Below are 16,128 nucleotides of genomic sequence, written 5' to 3' on the forward strand. Positions count from 1 at the left end.
GTTATCCCCGAACATACATAATATATATATATATATACGGTCAAATTCTGTAACCTCCTCCTTTTTTGAAGTCGGTTATAAATCTTGGTTAGTCAACTGGAAAATAGCTTTAAGCTTACATAACATCACAGCCGAACAATTTTCCCCTCGATTAATATTATGTCGTTGTGGTAACTAAGGCAAGAGCACCAGTAGATGAGCTATGGTGACAGCAATCGTAAGGCTAGGGTGTAGTCGGCAATGCACTTGTGGTGCTCCTAGTATTCCAGGCGTCTGTAAACTAAGGTCATCGCTTATCATCAAGTCTACCAGAGTGTGTTGACCAGAGTTTCGTTGGAATGTAAATTAAATTCGAAGTTTAAAATTAATACACTGAACTATTGTAACAGTTTCTCAGTCTTCGAACCTTTGAAACAAGATATTAATATTAAAATTTGTCCGAAAAAAAAATTGTTAACATTTTTGTCAAGTCACCTATTCCCGCGAACGGGATTCTTGTAATGCTCGAATTCAAAAAATGATAATGTAAAATAATACTCTCGAGATTTTACTTCCTGTACCAGCTTTGTTTTTAATTGTGAAGGACCTATTGATAGGTCGGAAGTTTGCAATCGACATCAAATTTTTAGTAGCTTTTGATCAAATACGTTAGTTACGTTATGTATACGCCTAAAAAATGTAAATTAATATTAAGTATGGTATTTTTCGCACATAAAAGTATATTTTAATGCATTTTATTAAAATAATTAAATTTACAATAAATTCTGGTATTTTGCAATTTTAAACTCGTGATTTATGTTAGGGATAATATCGTGTTGAATTTATTACAGCATATTCAATATTACCAGTTAAAACCAAAAAATGAAAATAAATAAAATGTTTATTTCATCAATAACCAACACATTAGAATAATAATACAAAGTTTGACTTCTTTTGGGTGCAATAAACTCCCGTACCAGAAGGAGTCACTCTTTCTTAACACACTCATACTTAATAGAAATTAATAAGACGAAGCAAACTAAGCTTTACAGAGAATACAATTAAATAAAAGAAAAAGAAAGAAAATTGTTAGTAATAACCTGTGTGAATGTGTGTGTGAGTGTATGTGAGTGTATGTGAGTGTGTGTGTGTGTGTTTGTGTTTGTGTGGTTTTTGTATATAAAGTCTAATTATTTAGATATCCGAACCTGTTAACATCATTGTGTTTGCAGGCAAACGGAGAAAAACCGCCTTCAATTATATCGACAAGTAATAAAACGTAGGTAGACAAAAAAATTGTCGAATAAATACGTATTATCAAAGATTACTCCAAAAGTTGTAATCAGGTGTCGATGAAATTTAAATGTGACCACATGATATAAACATCGGCTTTCAATTAAATTAAAAATCATCAAAATCGGTATACCCAGTAAAAACTTAAAAAGTTATGCGGCTTTTCGAGAGTTTCCCTCGATTTCTCTGGGATATATATATATATATATATATATATATATCGATGATATACGGTCGAATTGAGTAACCTCCTCCTTTTTTTGAAGTCGTTTAAAAATATGCCCAAGTAAAACAATAAATGAAAATAGATTGAGTCAAGACAGTATAAATGTCATTTCTCTCCATTTATGTAACTGTAAATTAAATTAAAAAATACTTGTATTTATTTGAAATATAATTATTTATTTTACTTGCAATATGCACTAGGATGCAATAAAACCAATCACGATTTTTTTGTGATATCAACTGCGATATTAGCCGCCTATATTTATGAATAAATATTGTTAAATGTATTACAAAAAATAAAACCGTAGTAAAAAAATTAACAATATTTAAAATTATCCGCCAACCCGCATTGGAGCAGCGTGGTGGATTAAGCCCTGATCTTTCTCCTACATGGGGAAAGAGGCTTATGCCCAGTAGTGTCATAGTGTTGAAGTATATTACAGGCTGTAGCGTAAAAAAATTAAACGTATACCTTGAATCAATTTAGAGATAAAAAATAATGAATAAAATTGTATTCAGTGTTGTAACTTGTTCAGAAAAAAGTAAGCTTTTATTCCGCTACATCTCACTCAATTATTTTTTACCTGTCGACAAAGCAAACGACAGACATCGAGCCTTAGAACAGAAGAAGACCTCCCCGCGGCGTATAAAAAAAATACAAATAGCCTTTACGTAAGGAAATCCAAACATTCTTTGTTTTCTAAAATAGAACACCAGGGAAAGGAAACAAAACACATTCGTATTCCTATTCACGCAAAAGGCGCAAGGTTTAAACGTTTGAGCGGTAACCTTTTCATGCAGCGCTACGTAGGGCTACGTAGCTGTGTGCTACGCCGTGATCAGTGTGCTACGCGACTCGGAGCGGTTCAGACGCGTCTTTGTAGCGCGATTTAACCGATTCTTGACTTGTTGCGATGTTAGTGTATAAAGAGAATTATTTAAGTGAATCTGTTTCGTGTAGGTTTTAATGGTAAATATTGAATCTAGTCAAATCATACTGTTCTTTACAAAAATGTTTAATTTGATTTCAAAACAGATGTCTATTTTTAATGATATAACATTATTGCTGATTCCCGTGTAGTCTATGCATTGTTATGAAAATTTTGGATTGCAATTATTTTAAAAATTGATATAACATTTTATTAAAGTCATTTTTAGTACAGTATTTTAAAAGTATTATTCGGAAATATATTTTAATCTTTTTATCTACCAGTGCAATCTGTATTCAAACTGTCACTGCCAATCTTTGAAAATTTATTCGAAAAATTGTATCCATATTGAAGAGATTATAAATATTGATAGCCTTTGGGAGCCAACAATGGATTGGTTATTAAAATAACGGAAATGGAAACAAACTAATTGGCTACAATCAATCCGATCGTACAGAAACAATGATTAAAATGAAATGTTTTAACAATACACGCTTCGTTTTATTCGACATTAATTTGCCGATACATTGTTTTATGCCGTTGTTCGTTCTTAAGTCTGAATCACAATAGATTAATACCGTATAATAATACTTTGTTTTTTATTTCTTTTATCAAGTATAACATTTAATTATCGTTGTGAATACTTACTGTTTTTATTGTTTTGAACTCTAATTAAACATTGTTTTGAACAATTTCCATTTTAAATGAAGTCTTGAATAATTATTTACGTATAAAATTAAATGAATCCGCAGGAAAATAAATGAACCGACAGTGAAATAAATGAACGTACTTGTGGTTGTGGACATAAAATGCACTGTTTTGGATGATACTGTGAATAGTTGATGTGGGCGGAATGAAGAGCGAGAGATCTTGTTTTTTGTATATGCTTCAAGCTCTGGCCTTGCTGCCTACGATGGCTTTAAAAGGTAAGCTATTATGGTTACGTTCATTATTGATAAATCAGTAAAAGTTGTATCGAGATTCTATATCTAAGTATCCAAATCCGGCAGATTGATTATACGATTATATTTCGTAATGACCATTAGAAAGTAATAAATAAATTAGCCGATAATTTTAACGCATACAATTTGTACTAGTACAAAATGTACAATGTCGGGCAGGGTTTTTAAAAGTTTGGTTGCTATTGAAATTATTATAAGAGAAGCTGCTTTTGTTCTGTTCAAAAATTCACTATTTATTAATAAAAAATCATAAACCTTAATTCTAAATTTAAAGATCCTTTGGTGCAGTGCTAAAGCTATCCTTCCTGTACATGACAAATATTTACATACTAGACCCATGGCATAAGATCGACATTTTGATTGAGGCCTTTGAAGCCTTAGCTTATTTAACTTAAATATTAATATTTAAAGAATTTTAAAATATTATTTCAAAAATCGAACCTGCATCTCCGACTGACCGTTTCGGTGCTTTAGCCAATTAAGCTATAGAACGATGTACGTGTTAAATCGAAATTTTTGATATCATATGAAAAATTGTTGAGAATTCCCTAATGTGTGGGTAACACAAAAACAAATCGTACGAATTAAATATTTAAGTTCCAAATCTACAAAGTGTACCTATAATATCTATCTGCACTAAATTATATGGAATTAATTCGGAATAGAATGGAATTATTAATTAATTTATTGATATAACAGTTACATAAATAAAACAACACTCGACAAAAAATAATATTTCTGTCTTATAACATTGTTGAGTAGGTCATTGAAAATTTAAAAGCACGTATTTTCGTTATTAATACTACTCTCATTTTGTAGCATTCGTTCACATACATGCATTAAATATTTCATTTAATTAATTTAAGGTACAACTTTTTCAAAGCTTTCAATTTTTTAGAGTACTATTATTTACTATACGAAACATTCCTTGAAGTATCACCTCGTTCATATCAAAGTTGAAATCATATACTATATGCTAACGCCTACTTTATTTATAGCTATATATTATATAGCCTATAGACGACTTCAAAGTACGTTTTTTATAAAGCCGAATAATTCTGAAGCACTGGATCACTGGATCCTTTATAAACAAATGAACAAAGAATCAGATATCTTTGAATAAATATTATATATGAAAGAATAATAATATCAATTTTTTTCTTAGTTTTGGGAAAATTAATTTAACAAACCTAACTTAGAAACTAATTTACAATATTAAAAATTACATATAAAAGATTTTACAGAATTTAAAATGTAATTGTAATTGGCAATTTTTGCAATTATCTAAGCTGACTTCTCAATTCGTCTCACTCATCCGTGCCATCTAAACTTTTCTCTAAACAATTATTTCATGTTTCACGACACTTATTTTCAATTAAATTAAAATGAATATCATTTTTCAAGTCCATAAGTGCTTGAAATTAATTTTATATTCTAAGAGGAAAACTTCGTGAGGAAAATTCATATTTCTGGCGAGTATAGTGAAGATACGGTGAAAATGCATTATAGTTATAAATATCCCATTAAAAGGACAATTTTACCATTAATAGGACATTCAATGCCAGTTTAGCCGGAGGTCGAGTTTTGACATTGAGTCAATAAGAACAGTGACAGAAATGTATCGTTAGTATGTGAAGTGAAGAACGGACCGATTATTTAAACTCAGACGTTGTGCAATAAATTGTTTTGTATAAATAATAATAAATAAATATCTACACAATACACACACGGTCGTCTGTTCCTAAAGTAAGCAACTTGATGCTTGTGTTATAGGTAATAGGTAACAGCCGACTGTGATAGCTACATATATTTTTTTCGATAAACATACTTATAAATAATACATATATGAATATATAAATAAATATTTATATTACACCCAGACTCAGGGTGAGAATCGAACCCACAACCCTCGGAGCAGACAGCAGGGTCGCTACAAACTGCGCCAACGGGCTAGTCTAAATGTATTTTCACACAACCGATGCTGAAGTCATCAATAATATAATCTATGTAAATAAAATTGAACGCCAAGTGTGTGAAAATTGCTTAGATCACTTCAGAAAATGTTACGATTGCTTCAACTGCACACGTTAGACAGTATGTAAAACATCGTATGTTGACATCGTCTGTCGAGTTCACAGGTCCTAAGTAAAAGTGTACGCAAATATTATAAAGCATCGGATTTTACGATTAAAATCATAACAATAACACCATTTATTTTTACTTCCGTTCCGTAGCATTCGTATACAAAAGAGGTCGTTACGTGTCGTGTTATTACATTTAAACGAAATGTAAATGAATATTTAACGTCCAAAAACCGTTTCAGAAGATTTCACGACAACGGTTATGAGAGATTATTAATTTATATATTGTAAATTTATTGTTTATGATTGTATAAATATATTTGTTGATAGCTTATGTACATAGATTTAGTAAGTATTTAAATTCAAAATAACAATAAAATGGTCACAAGATACAATATTCAGCACATTATCATCCAATTTTATTTCTTTATGTTATAATACCGATTAGTTCGTTGACGCAGCCTGCATTTATCCTATTTCTCTGGTTGTGGGTCCACTTTGCACTTATGTATATTTATATATGTATTTGTACATGTACCCTTATTACAACTAAAACATATATGTTGCCTACCATACCATGGCTGTATATTGATGAAATGTATAAAACTTATACATATTAATAACCTCATATTTAAATACAAATAATATCCTCATATTTAAATGCTTTAAATTTTAATATATAACGCATATTTCAACAGAATTTAGTAAATTTAAAAATTATAAGGATGATAATAATAATATAATTGTTTATATTTATATATGAGTATATGTGTATATTTGAATGTATGTAAGTGTGTAAGCATGTGTATGTATGTATATATGTATGTATAGTTTTATAATCTATTGTGATGTATTCTAATTTCTATAAAAATTATTTGTACACTTCCTAACCGCTTTTCTATACGCTGTCCTATACCCAGAGGTTGTCTGGAAGAAATCGCACTTTTAGCGATAAGGCCGCCTTTGTACATCTTCCTCTAATTATACTACTTTTGTTTGTATCTTTTAATAGTGTGCAATAAAGAATATTATTATTATTATTATTATTTTAAAATAAAATATAAAAAAGCTAAACATCGTAATCAATATATTTATACTTTGATGATTCTCCTGTTGACCAGGTTGCGCTTAGAAGTTTCTATGTGGCGTCATATCCGCGGTATCTTATGTACCGTAAACATTTTACGAGGAAACAATATATCAAACCATTAAGGTCTTATACATTAAGGAGAAAAGTCAGCGTAGAAATCAACACCCATAAATCACAATTCCCATAAGTTACATGTGAAATAAAAATATATTTTCGTAGGTATAAAAATATCATACATAATTTTATATTAAGGAATGGATTACGAGTAATTCACGCTTTTTTTAATTTTTAACAAAATAATAGTATGAAAAATATATCAAGGACTATTAAAAACTTTTTTATTTTAGACTTAGTCTGTTGAAATCCTTCAATGGCTGGATAGTTTAAAATTTTATATTAGCCGTAAAAACATTTATGGAATTTCAGAAAACTCATTTCACAAATTTTGATACGAAACGTAGAATAATAGATGAAATTTTTTGACAAACAATAATTACACGTAATTTACTCAAAGTAACATCTGGAAATAACTTTCATAAAAAAAAACAAAAACGCAATACGTATTACTTAAGCTGTAATTACAGTTAATCTAAAGCAGTCTTGGTAAGCTCAAAGCAAAACTCTTGCAACCAGAAACTGTAAATCCTTATAACATTAACAAGAAGTTAGAACTTAGCGTACCATTAGATTTGGCACAGTTAAATTTTTTAACAAGAGTTATCTTAGAAAGCAATAGGAATATAATTATGTTATACTAGTTATACAGACATCTGAAATAATAAAAGTAAAACAAAATATTTCTGACATCCACCGCAATTAAAACTTGCATAATAATCTGTGGCAAAAATTTACATGGTGTATATTAATATATAGGTAAAAAAATCTAATCATAACACTTTCATGGTAATCATCTGTCACTACTTCTATTAAAATAACAATATAATTTTTCTATAGTCTGTAGCACCTCTTTAAATATAAACTCTCGCCTCCATTAAGGAAAATTATTCCACGCTCAATGTAACCTTTGAGTTCACGGATGTTATATACATCCAGGATTTCCGAGACGGTAAAGGTTTGATTACGATGTCCTTGTCTCACCTTGAAATAAAATGAAGAAAGAAAAAAATGTTAGACGCACATAAATGGGCTTATTGAAATTGATTTATGTTGTCTGTTATTTTGTTTTTTTTTTGTTGTTGTCTAAGTATATAAGTATATAAAGTACATAAATTTAAGCAAATAAAGTCTTGAATATTTGAACATAATATAATACTCTAAAATTCAGGGGTGAGCAACCTTTTTTAGTGCCGAGGGGGCCGAGGGCCGCAAAATCTTGAAAAATGATATTCGGGCCAAAAGCACAGAACGATGGAAAATAATAGACTTGATGGTACAAGTATTGAATTTTAGTGTGCCTTATTATAATAAAATTGACATTTTTAAAACTTTGAAAACTAGCGGGCCGCACAAAAATCTCTATTCGGGCCGTATGCAGCCCGCGGGCCGCGGGTTTCTCACCCCTACGCTGAATAGTAGTCTATACTAATACAAAAAAAAAAGGATTAAAAGTTGGTTTATTTGAACGCTCTAATCCCTAGATTTTCAAAAAAAAATTTTTCGTTACAAAATAATATTTATATAGAGAATCAAAGATTTCGCAATAAACAAATCAACAAACAAATTTCTCACCTTATTGTTTTTAGTATACATATATTGGTACAAAAACGTAATTGTACGATTTTATTTTTGTGTTACCCACACATTAGGAATTCTAAACATTTTTGAATATCATATCAAAAATTGACCGCTCCAGCGGGATTCGAACCCGCGTCTCCGACTGACCGTGTCGGAGACGCGGGTTCGAATCCCGCTGGAGCGGTCAATTTTTGATATGATATTCAAAAATGTTTAGAAAAACGTAATTGTAACGTAATTCGTAATGTTTTTATTATATGTCACTTTGTGTCATGTCATAAAACCTCGCTTACAATGTTTTCTCTACTGAAAATACGGCGATCACTTTTGACAGTTAATTATTTATTATCTGTATCCTTTTTCAGTGAATTTGACGTAATAGATATTGTCACATGATCGTAAGCGAAAGATTGTGGATTTGAATTCTGGCAACCGATGAAAAATGCATCTCATCAACCAATGAAGAATTTTTTCCATAAAATAAGTTTCTGTTTAGTTGTGCAACATTCTCAGACCAACCTAAAATACTTCTTCTTATTTTACTTTGGCTCCCTGAAGGATTTGCCAACAACCTGAAATATCAACAACACAATTTATCAAGTGTCATCAACCATACAAAAACCACTATGCTATATCACTAGCTGTGCCCCGCGATTTCATCAGCTTTAAAAATCATACTAAAATATTTTTAAACTACTAGCTAACTTCGCAAACGTTATTTTGCCATATATGTTATTATCCCTTAATCTCCCCCCCCCTTAGGGGTATGAAAAATAGATGTTGTTCGATTCTCAGACCTACCCAATATGCACACAAAATTTCATGAGAATCGGTTAAGCCGTTTCGGACGAGTTTAACTACACGACACGAGAATTTTATATATTAGATTACTATGCAATTCGAGCGACTAACAAGCGCACGGCGTGACGCGGCATTGTTCATTTGATTTAACATTATCTTCTAAATTATGCGTTCAAATTAAATAACAAACAAACAACAAAGACAAAGTTTATCTTCATAAAATTGCCTTGTCGATGAAGTATTCTTCATTAGTAAGGATTCATATGTCTGATTAATAATAATGCAATAACATCACCTTTTCGTTTTTTGTGATCGTTGATTTGTTGCAGAGCTATTTTAAAACTGTTATATCTTCTACAAAATTATATGGTTTCAAGGACAAGTGGGTTCAAAAAGAAACACTTGTGACGAATAACATTTTTATTTGGATAATGGTTTTTATCATGTCTGTAAAACTACCTTCGCAAATAATGAATTATTTTAGAACAAACTTAATTACTGTAAAAGGTTATAATGAATTAATCTAAAAAGTTAGACATATACTGTCATGGACTTATTTTAGAACATTAAGTGGCGATCAATCCGTAATACATAATTTTAGGTAGCTTTAAGCGTTTACGCAGTGCACGCAACGTAAGTTCTCAAAACGGAATATTTTTTTCGTTTACGTAAGATTTCTTATGAATGCTCAGCTCCAATTGGCTGTAATGTAATGCTATATAGCCTACCTTCTTGGGTAAATGGACTATCACTTCACTTCAGCCTATCGCAGTCCACTGTTGGATATAGGCCTCCACAAGTTCGCACCAAAAATGACGTGAACTCATGTGTTTTGCCCATAGTCACCACGCTGGGCAGGCGGGTTGGTAACCGCAGGGCTGGCTTTGTCGCACCAAAGACGCTGCTGCCTCTCTTCGGTCTGTGTATTTCAAAGCCAGCAGTTAGATGGTTATCCCGCCATCGGTCGGCTTTTTAAGTTTCAAGAGGTCGTGGAACTGTGTTATCCCTTAGTCGCCTCTTACGACACCCACGGGAAGAGAGGGTGGCTATATTCTTATTAGCTGTCGTAACCACACAGCAACCGAATGAAATGGACTATCATACAAAAAATATTTTTTAATTCGAACTCGTAGTTTCTGAGATTACTGCGCTTAAATAAAAAAACTTTTTAGCTTTTTAATATAGATTTTATATCTACAAAAAAAGTCCAGTAATCACAAATACATCATTAAAACTTTTCAATTAAAAATAATCATTAATTCACTTAATGATTAGAGGTTATTATAATGTTCTTTTTTCCAACGCTTGGTCTGAGCTGGTGACCTAGATTAAATTGCACACTTACGGCACCAGATGTTCGATAATACAGGACTAAGGCACCGATCTGTTAGCGGACCTCATTTCCTTGAGAGCAGGAATCAATGTTATGAAGTTTCGTGTTATTATTCATTTGGAGTTCGATTGAGTTCTTTCATCGTATCTGCTTAAAGTTTTTTTTTTTACAATATTTAAACAAAAAAATATTTTATTTGATGAATATTGTTATTGTATTTGTACAAATATTCCTTTCCCGTTTAGATGTCTGTCCTTGTGGGTCTCTCCACCGTGACTCGGACAGAAGGTTAAGTTTTCGTTTCTGGTTGTTATCTTAAATACCTTTCGTACACCAATACAAAGTTGTAAGAATACATGACATTAGAAAAATACAAGTTGCATCAGTTTCAACAGGCAGCCTTACCGCTAATACAGCGATCTCTTACTGGCAACCTTTGGGCAGAGGAAGATTATTTCATTCATCACGGACGTAAAAAAAATTGTGTTATAAGTTTGACGTTAATGTCTGTCTGTGTCTGTTTGTAGTATCATAGTTCTCGAACGAAATTTTCCATGTGGTGGATCTTAGGTATATTTGGTTTAAAAAAAAAGATTTAGCAGTTTAAAGATTATCAGCTTATTTCCAAATTGAAGTAAGGCATTTTCAGTGTTACACTACTTAGAATAGAATAAAGCACAGAATTACATAACGCTGTTAAAGATGTATATATAGAGTACTTTAGTTTATCACTTCGCTTGTAAAAATAATAACAGCTTACTCTATATAAAAAATCAAAAATGTGTTCTTTACTATTATCAAGCTTACCCCACATAAAACACTTTCAAATCCCTCGCATATGTGAAAGTAAATCTTATAAAATAGGGCGACGGAACAGACGGCTTAGTATGCTGATAGCTAGCTACTATAATATTTCAACAGATTTATATATTTTCAAAAAAAGGTCTAAAAATAATTGGTATTTTCTTTCTTCAAAGTATTTAAGAAAGTTATATAAAGATTTTTTGTAACGAAAATCGTCTTAAAAGCTTCCGAGCTTGGGAAATGTTCTTGAAATAAGTTTGGCGGAAAAAGGAAAAATATGTAAATAGTTCTTCTAACTTCTTAAACTGTTGTCCATTTCCAATTGGATTCGGTTAGAAATGCATCAAGATCTTTTACGAAATACGTTTTTATTGGACTAAACTCTCACTAACTTTAAATTTTACAGATATATAAGATAAACTTTTTCTTTACTTTATTTTTCATTATATATCTCCTCGGTTTCACACGCGTTAATATGAGGAAAAAACTAGTCTATAGCCGTCCTTAGTAAATAGGCTATCCAACACAAAAAGAATCATAGAAATTATTATAAAAGCATTTTTTTTTTCTAAAAATAAATTTTAAATAACGGATGTTTTTTTAGAGTTATGCAAGTTTAAATCATCTTGAAAAATAAGAAACAATTGGAGTGTCTGTTTGTAATATTAAAATAGTAGGTTTTTACTGAATGCATATGGATATACAACACGATCATCATTTCAGCCTATTGCAGTCCACTGCTGGACACAGGCCTCCAAAGGTTCGCGCCGCGTAAACTCATGTGTGTTGCCCATAGTCACCACGCTGGGCAGGCGGGGTGGTGGTTGGTGGTACAACACGATACATATACCAAAATAACATTTATTACAATTTTTGTCTATTCGTCTGTCTGTCTGCTTGTTCCGGCTAATTTCTGAAACGGCTGGCTTGATTTTGATAGAACTTGCACTGGTAGATAGCTGACATAGTAAGGAGTAACGGCTACTTTTATTTTAGAAATTATCTATTTTATAAATCTGTGTACTGAACAAAAACTTTTTTGTTAAATTCCACATGGACGAAGTCGCGGACACAGCTAGTAATAATATAAAGAAATATTTTTTTTTAATATCAATGAAACGGGCTTTATTGGATAGAATTTTTTATTACATTAATGTCTAATTATGGTTTCGGCCATGTGGCCGCTACAGCTGGCGTGTACAATGCGCAATTTGGAAAACCAATTTTCACTAACGTTTCGCAACATTACGGTATTTTGCCAATAACTCTTCAAATGTTCATTTCCAGGTGTTCAATTTTCTCTAATTTATTGACATAGACAAGTTACTTTACATAACTTCAAAAAATAACCCAATGGGGTTAAATCACACGATCTTGGTGGCCAATTAAGTGGTCCAATACGTGAAATACTTTTTTCTTCAAGTTTCTTCGAGTAAATCAATTGCCGCGCGGACTGTATGACACGTGGTTCCGTTCTGTTGGAATCACATGTCAGCAATATTAATGCTTGCAAATGGAGGTACGAAATAGTTTGTAATCATGTCCCATCTTGTTGATTATCCTCACGCCAAATGCGACAGTTCTGATTATTTACGAATCTATTCGACTAAAAATGGGGTTGATCGAAGACCAAAATTCAATACTTATTCGCCGAAATGGCGGCGCATACGATAGTCATTTGGCTTTAATTTCTGCACAAGTTGAATCTTGAAAGCTTTCAAACCAATATCATTTCGTAAAAATTTCCACAAAGTAGAAGTTCAGCCTCAATTGCTGAGAACGGTGACGGATTAATTGATTAGGTTCTTTTTCAATGTTTTCCTGTACAGCTTCTTCAGTGCATACTGTTCAACATCTCACTGGGTGCACATTATCATTAAGTGTAAACGTGGTCCGAAAAAGATCCATTGTTATTCGAATTAGCCACTCTAAAGAGCGAACATTTACGCCATAATGGACGAAATGCGTAATAGGTTTGATGACCAGAAACATTATTTTGATGAAAAATTTCTATAATGAAAGGTAAAGGTTTTCTATAACAAGAAGCACTTGACATCTGTTAAATGAGTTGTCAAATAAAGCAGTATTGCTAACTGTAACAAGTTGTGAACCTCTAAAAAAACATCCATTATATCTCGAACAATAGGATAGCTAGCAGCTGTATAGCATGATGTGAAATTTGTAATTCATTGCAGTCTATTACTTAAAATTTACTGTAAGTAATAGAAGATCATTGATATATGTTTTTCAAAAGGTTATTTTAAAAAATCAAAAATGTATGTAAAATCACTTCAAGCTGAAGTCTGTATTCATGGTTTAGCACAATATTTATGTATTTTTTGTATTCCCTTCCGTATTATCAAGAAAAATATAACAATCTTACTTCTTCGGACAGGTGAAGTAAACAGTCCATTAGTGTCTCCATTTTGGTCATTATTTGTGATACCTTTTGTTAAGAAGCTACCTCCTACTCAATCTTAAAGTATTCATTGTATTTATCAATGAGGATTAAATAAGTTAGTGATTAATTTTGATCGACCATTTTTTTTTAATTATTCATTAATACATATGTGTATTAAATAATTGTACTTGCTTTAAAACGAAAAAAAAAACGATTTCAATTACATCGACCAATACAACAATACAACGTAAGTCAACGAAAAAATAGTCAAATACGCATTATTAGAGATAGCTTAACCTTTAATTAGGCGCGAAAAAACTCACGTTGGTAGTCGCGCGGGGTGGCCAGTTACCCCAGATAGCATTAAATAAAAACTATACGTAATACATAATAAAATTTAATAACTCCTAACTTATTTATTAGCTATTATAATTGTAGAAAATAGTGAGGGACATTTGACTATATAACAAAAAAAAGTGACCTTATATCGTCATCAAAAAAAATAAGAACTATCTATAATCTATAATCTATAATATATATAAAAGCGAAAGGTCACTCACTCATCACGAAATCTCCGAAACTAAAACACCTACAAACTTGAAATTTGGCAGGTAGGTTCCTTATAAGAAGCAGTCATCCGCTAAGAACGGATTTTACGAAACTCGACCCCTAAGGGGGTAAAACGGGGGTTGGAAGTTTGTATGAAAGTCCTATGTTTTTGAAGTAAGAGACTTGAAATTTAAAATGTAAGCTCTATAGATGGTGAAAAGGTGTCCAAATAATGTATCTTTAGAAATTAACTCCCTTTTAGGGTTAAAACGGGGTATGGTAGGCTGACTCACTCATCGCGAAATCTCCGAAACTATAACATCTACAAACTTGAAATTTGGCAGGTAGGTTCCTTATAAGACGTAGGCATCCGCTAAGAACGGATTTTACGAAACTCGACCCCTAAGGGGGTAAAACGGGGGTTGGAAGTTTGTATGAAAGTCCTATGTTTTTGAAGTAAGAGACTTGAAATTTAAAATGTAAGCTCTATAGATGGTGAAAAGGTGTCCAAATAATGTATCTTTAGAAATTACCTCCCTTTTTGGTTTAAAACGGGGGATGGTAGGCTGACTCACTCATCGTGAAATCTCCGAAACTATAATAGCTACAAACTTGAAATTTGGCAGGTAGGCTCTTTATAGGACATAAACATCCGGTAAGAACGGATTTTACGACACTCGACCCCTAAAGGGGTAAAACGGGGGTTAGAATTTTGTATGAAAGTCCTATATTTTTGAAGTAAGAGACTTGAAATTTAAAATGTATGCTCTATAGATGGTAAGAAGGTGTCCAAATAATGTACCTTTAGAAATCAACTTCCGTTTGGGGTTAAGACGGGGGATGGTACGCTGACTCACTCATCGTGAAATCTCCGAAACTATAATAGCTACAAACTTGAAATTGGGCAGGAAGGCTTCTTATAGAGCGTAGACATTTGCTAAGAACGAATTTTACAAAATTCGACCCTTAAAGGGGTAAAACGGGGGTTGAAAGTTTGTGTGAAAGTCCCATGTTTTTGAAGTAAGAGACTTTAAATTTAAAATGTATGCCTTATAGATGATGAGAAGGTGTCCAAATAATGCATTGTAATCTATATATATAAAAGAGAAAGGTAACTAACTCACTCATCACGAGAACTCAAAAACCGCTGGATGGTTTATCCATCCAAGTTGGACAAAGACAAAATTTGGCAGTGAGGTAGATTATAGTTAGCAGGCGTCCGCTAAGAACGGATTTTACGATACTCCACTGCTAAGGGGGTTTAATTGGGGTTGATAGTTTGTATGAACACATACAGCCTGAAAATAAAACTAAAAATGTGGTGTATAGAGAGGTTTTATTAAAATAACTATTAAATTATACTAAACTGTGCCTTTTAAAAAGTTACTCAGTTTGATAAGCATTTTAAGTGACTGAAATAAAAAAATAATTTGCGTTAAACATCTTAATAGTAATGCATGACTTTATAACCACGCGGACGTAGTCGCGGGCAACAGTTAGTGTATTATAAAACAAAGTCCCCAAAAGTGTATGTGATCGATTCGCTCAAAATCTTCTGAACGGATTTTCATGCGGTTACACCATTAGAGAGAAGGCTCCACCATTGGCAAGAGGAAGGTTTTCAGAACGGCTAAGCCGATTTTGATAAGAGTTTCACTGGAAGTTTGCCGCGAAAACTTTGTGACACACTAATTTCAACGCGGGCGAAGCCGCGGGCACAGCTAGTCAATTTATAATAAACTTAAAAAATAATATTAGAGTTGTGCGAATGCCACATTTCTCTAGACACCCTATCCCCCTTTATCATATCTCATCACGCTATACAAAGCCCTCCCTATCCTTGTTTATATATATATATACGTTTGCAAACGTATTTTATAGACGACCTCTCTCTCTCAGATGTATAAAAATTTAAAATAAACGCTCTATTTAATTTTATCAGAATATAACTGCCTGCATGTGGTATTAAACAGCTTACTCTATCGA

The 16,128-nt window shown here is 32.1% G+C and overlaps 1 protein-coding gene across 1 annotated transcript in view; it reads left to right on the forward strand.

Annotated features, from left to right (window-relative positions):
* The first annotated feature begins 3,279 nt into the window (after positions 1-3,279).
* Positions 3,280-16,128, forward strand: part of LOC123659083 (lachesin) — a 105,274-nt gene continuing 92,425 nt past the window's right edge. The window contains exon 1 of the mRNA XM_045594350.1: positions 3,280-3,352. Within this exon, the coding sequence (XP_045450306.1) occupies positions 3,280-3,352 (73 nt within the window). The remainder of the gene's footprint in view (positions 3,353-16,128) is intronic.

Source organism: Melitaea cinxia, chromosome 13, assembly GCF_905220565.1.
Source record: "Melitaea cinxia chromosome 13, ilMelCinx1.1, whole genome shotgun sequence".
NCBI classification, from domain to species: domain Eukaryota; kingdom Metazoa; phylum Arthropoda; class Insecta; order Lepidoptera; family Nymphalidae; genus Melitaea; species Melitaea cinxia.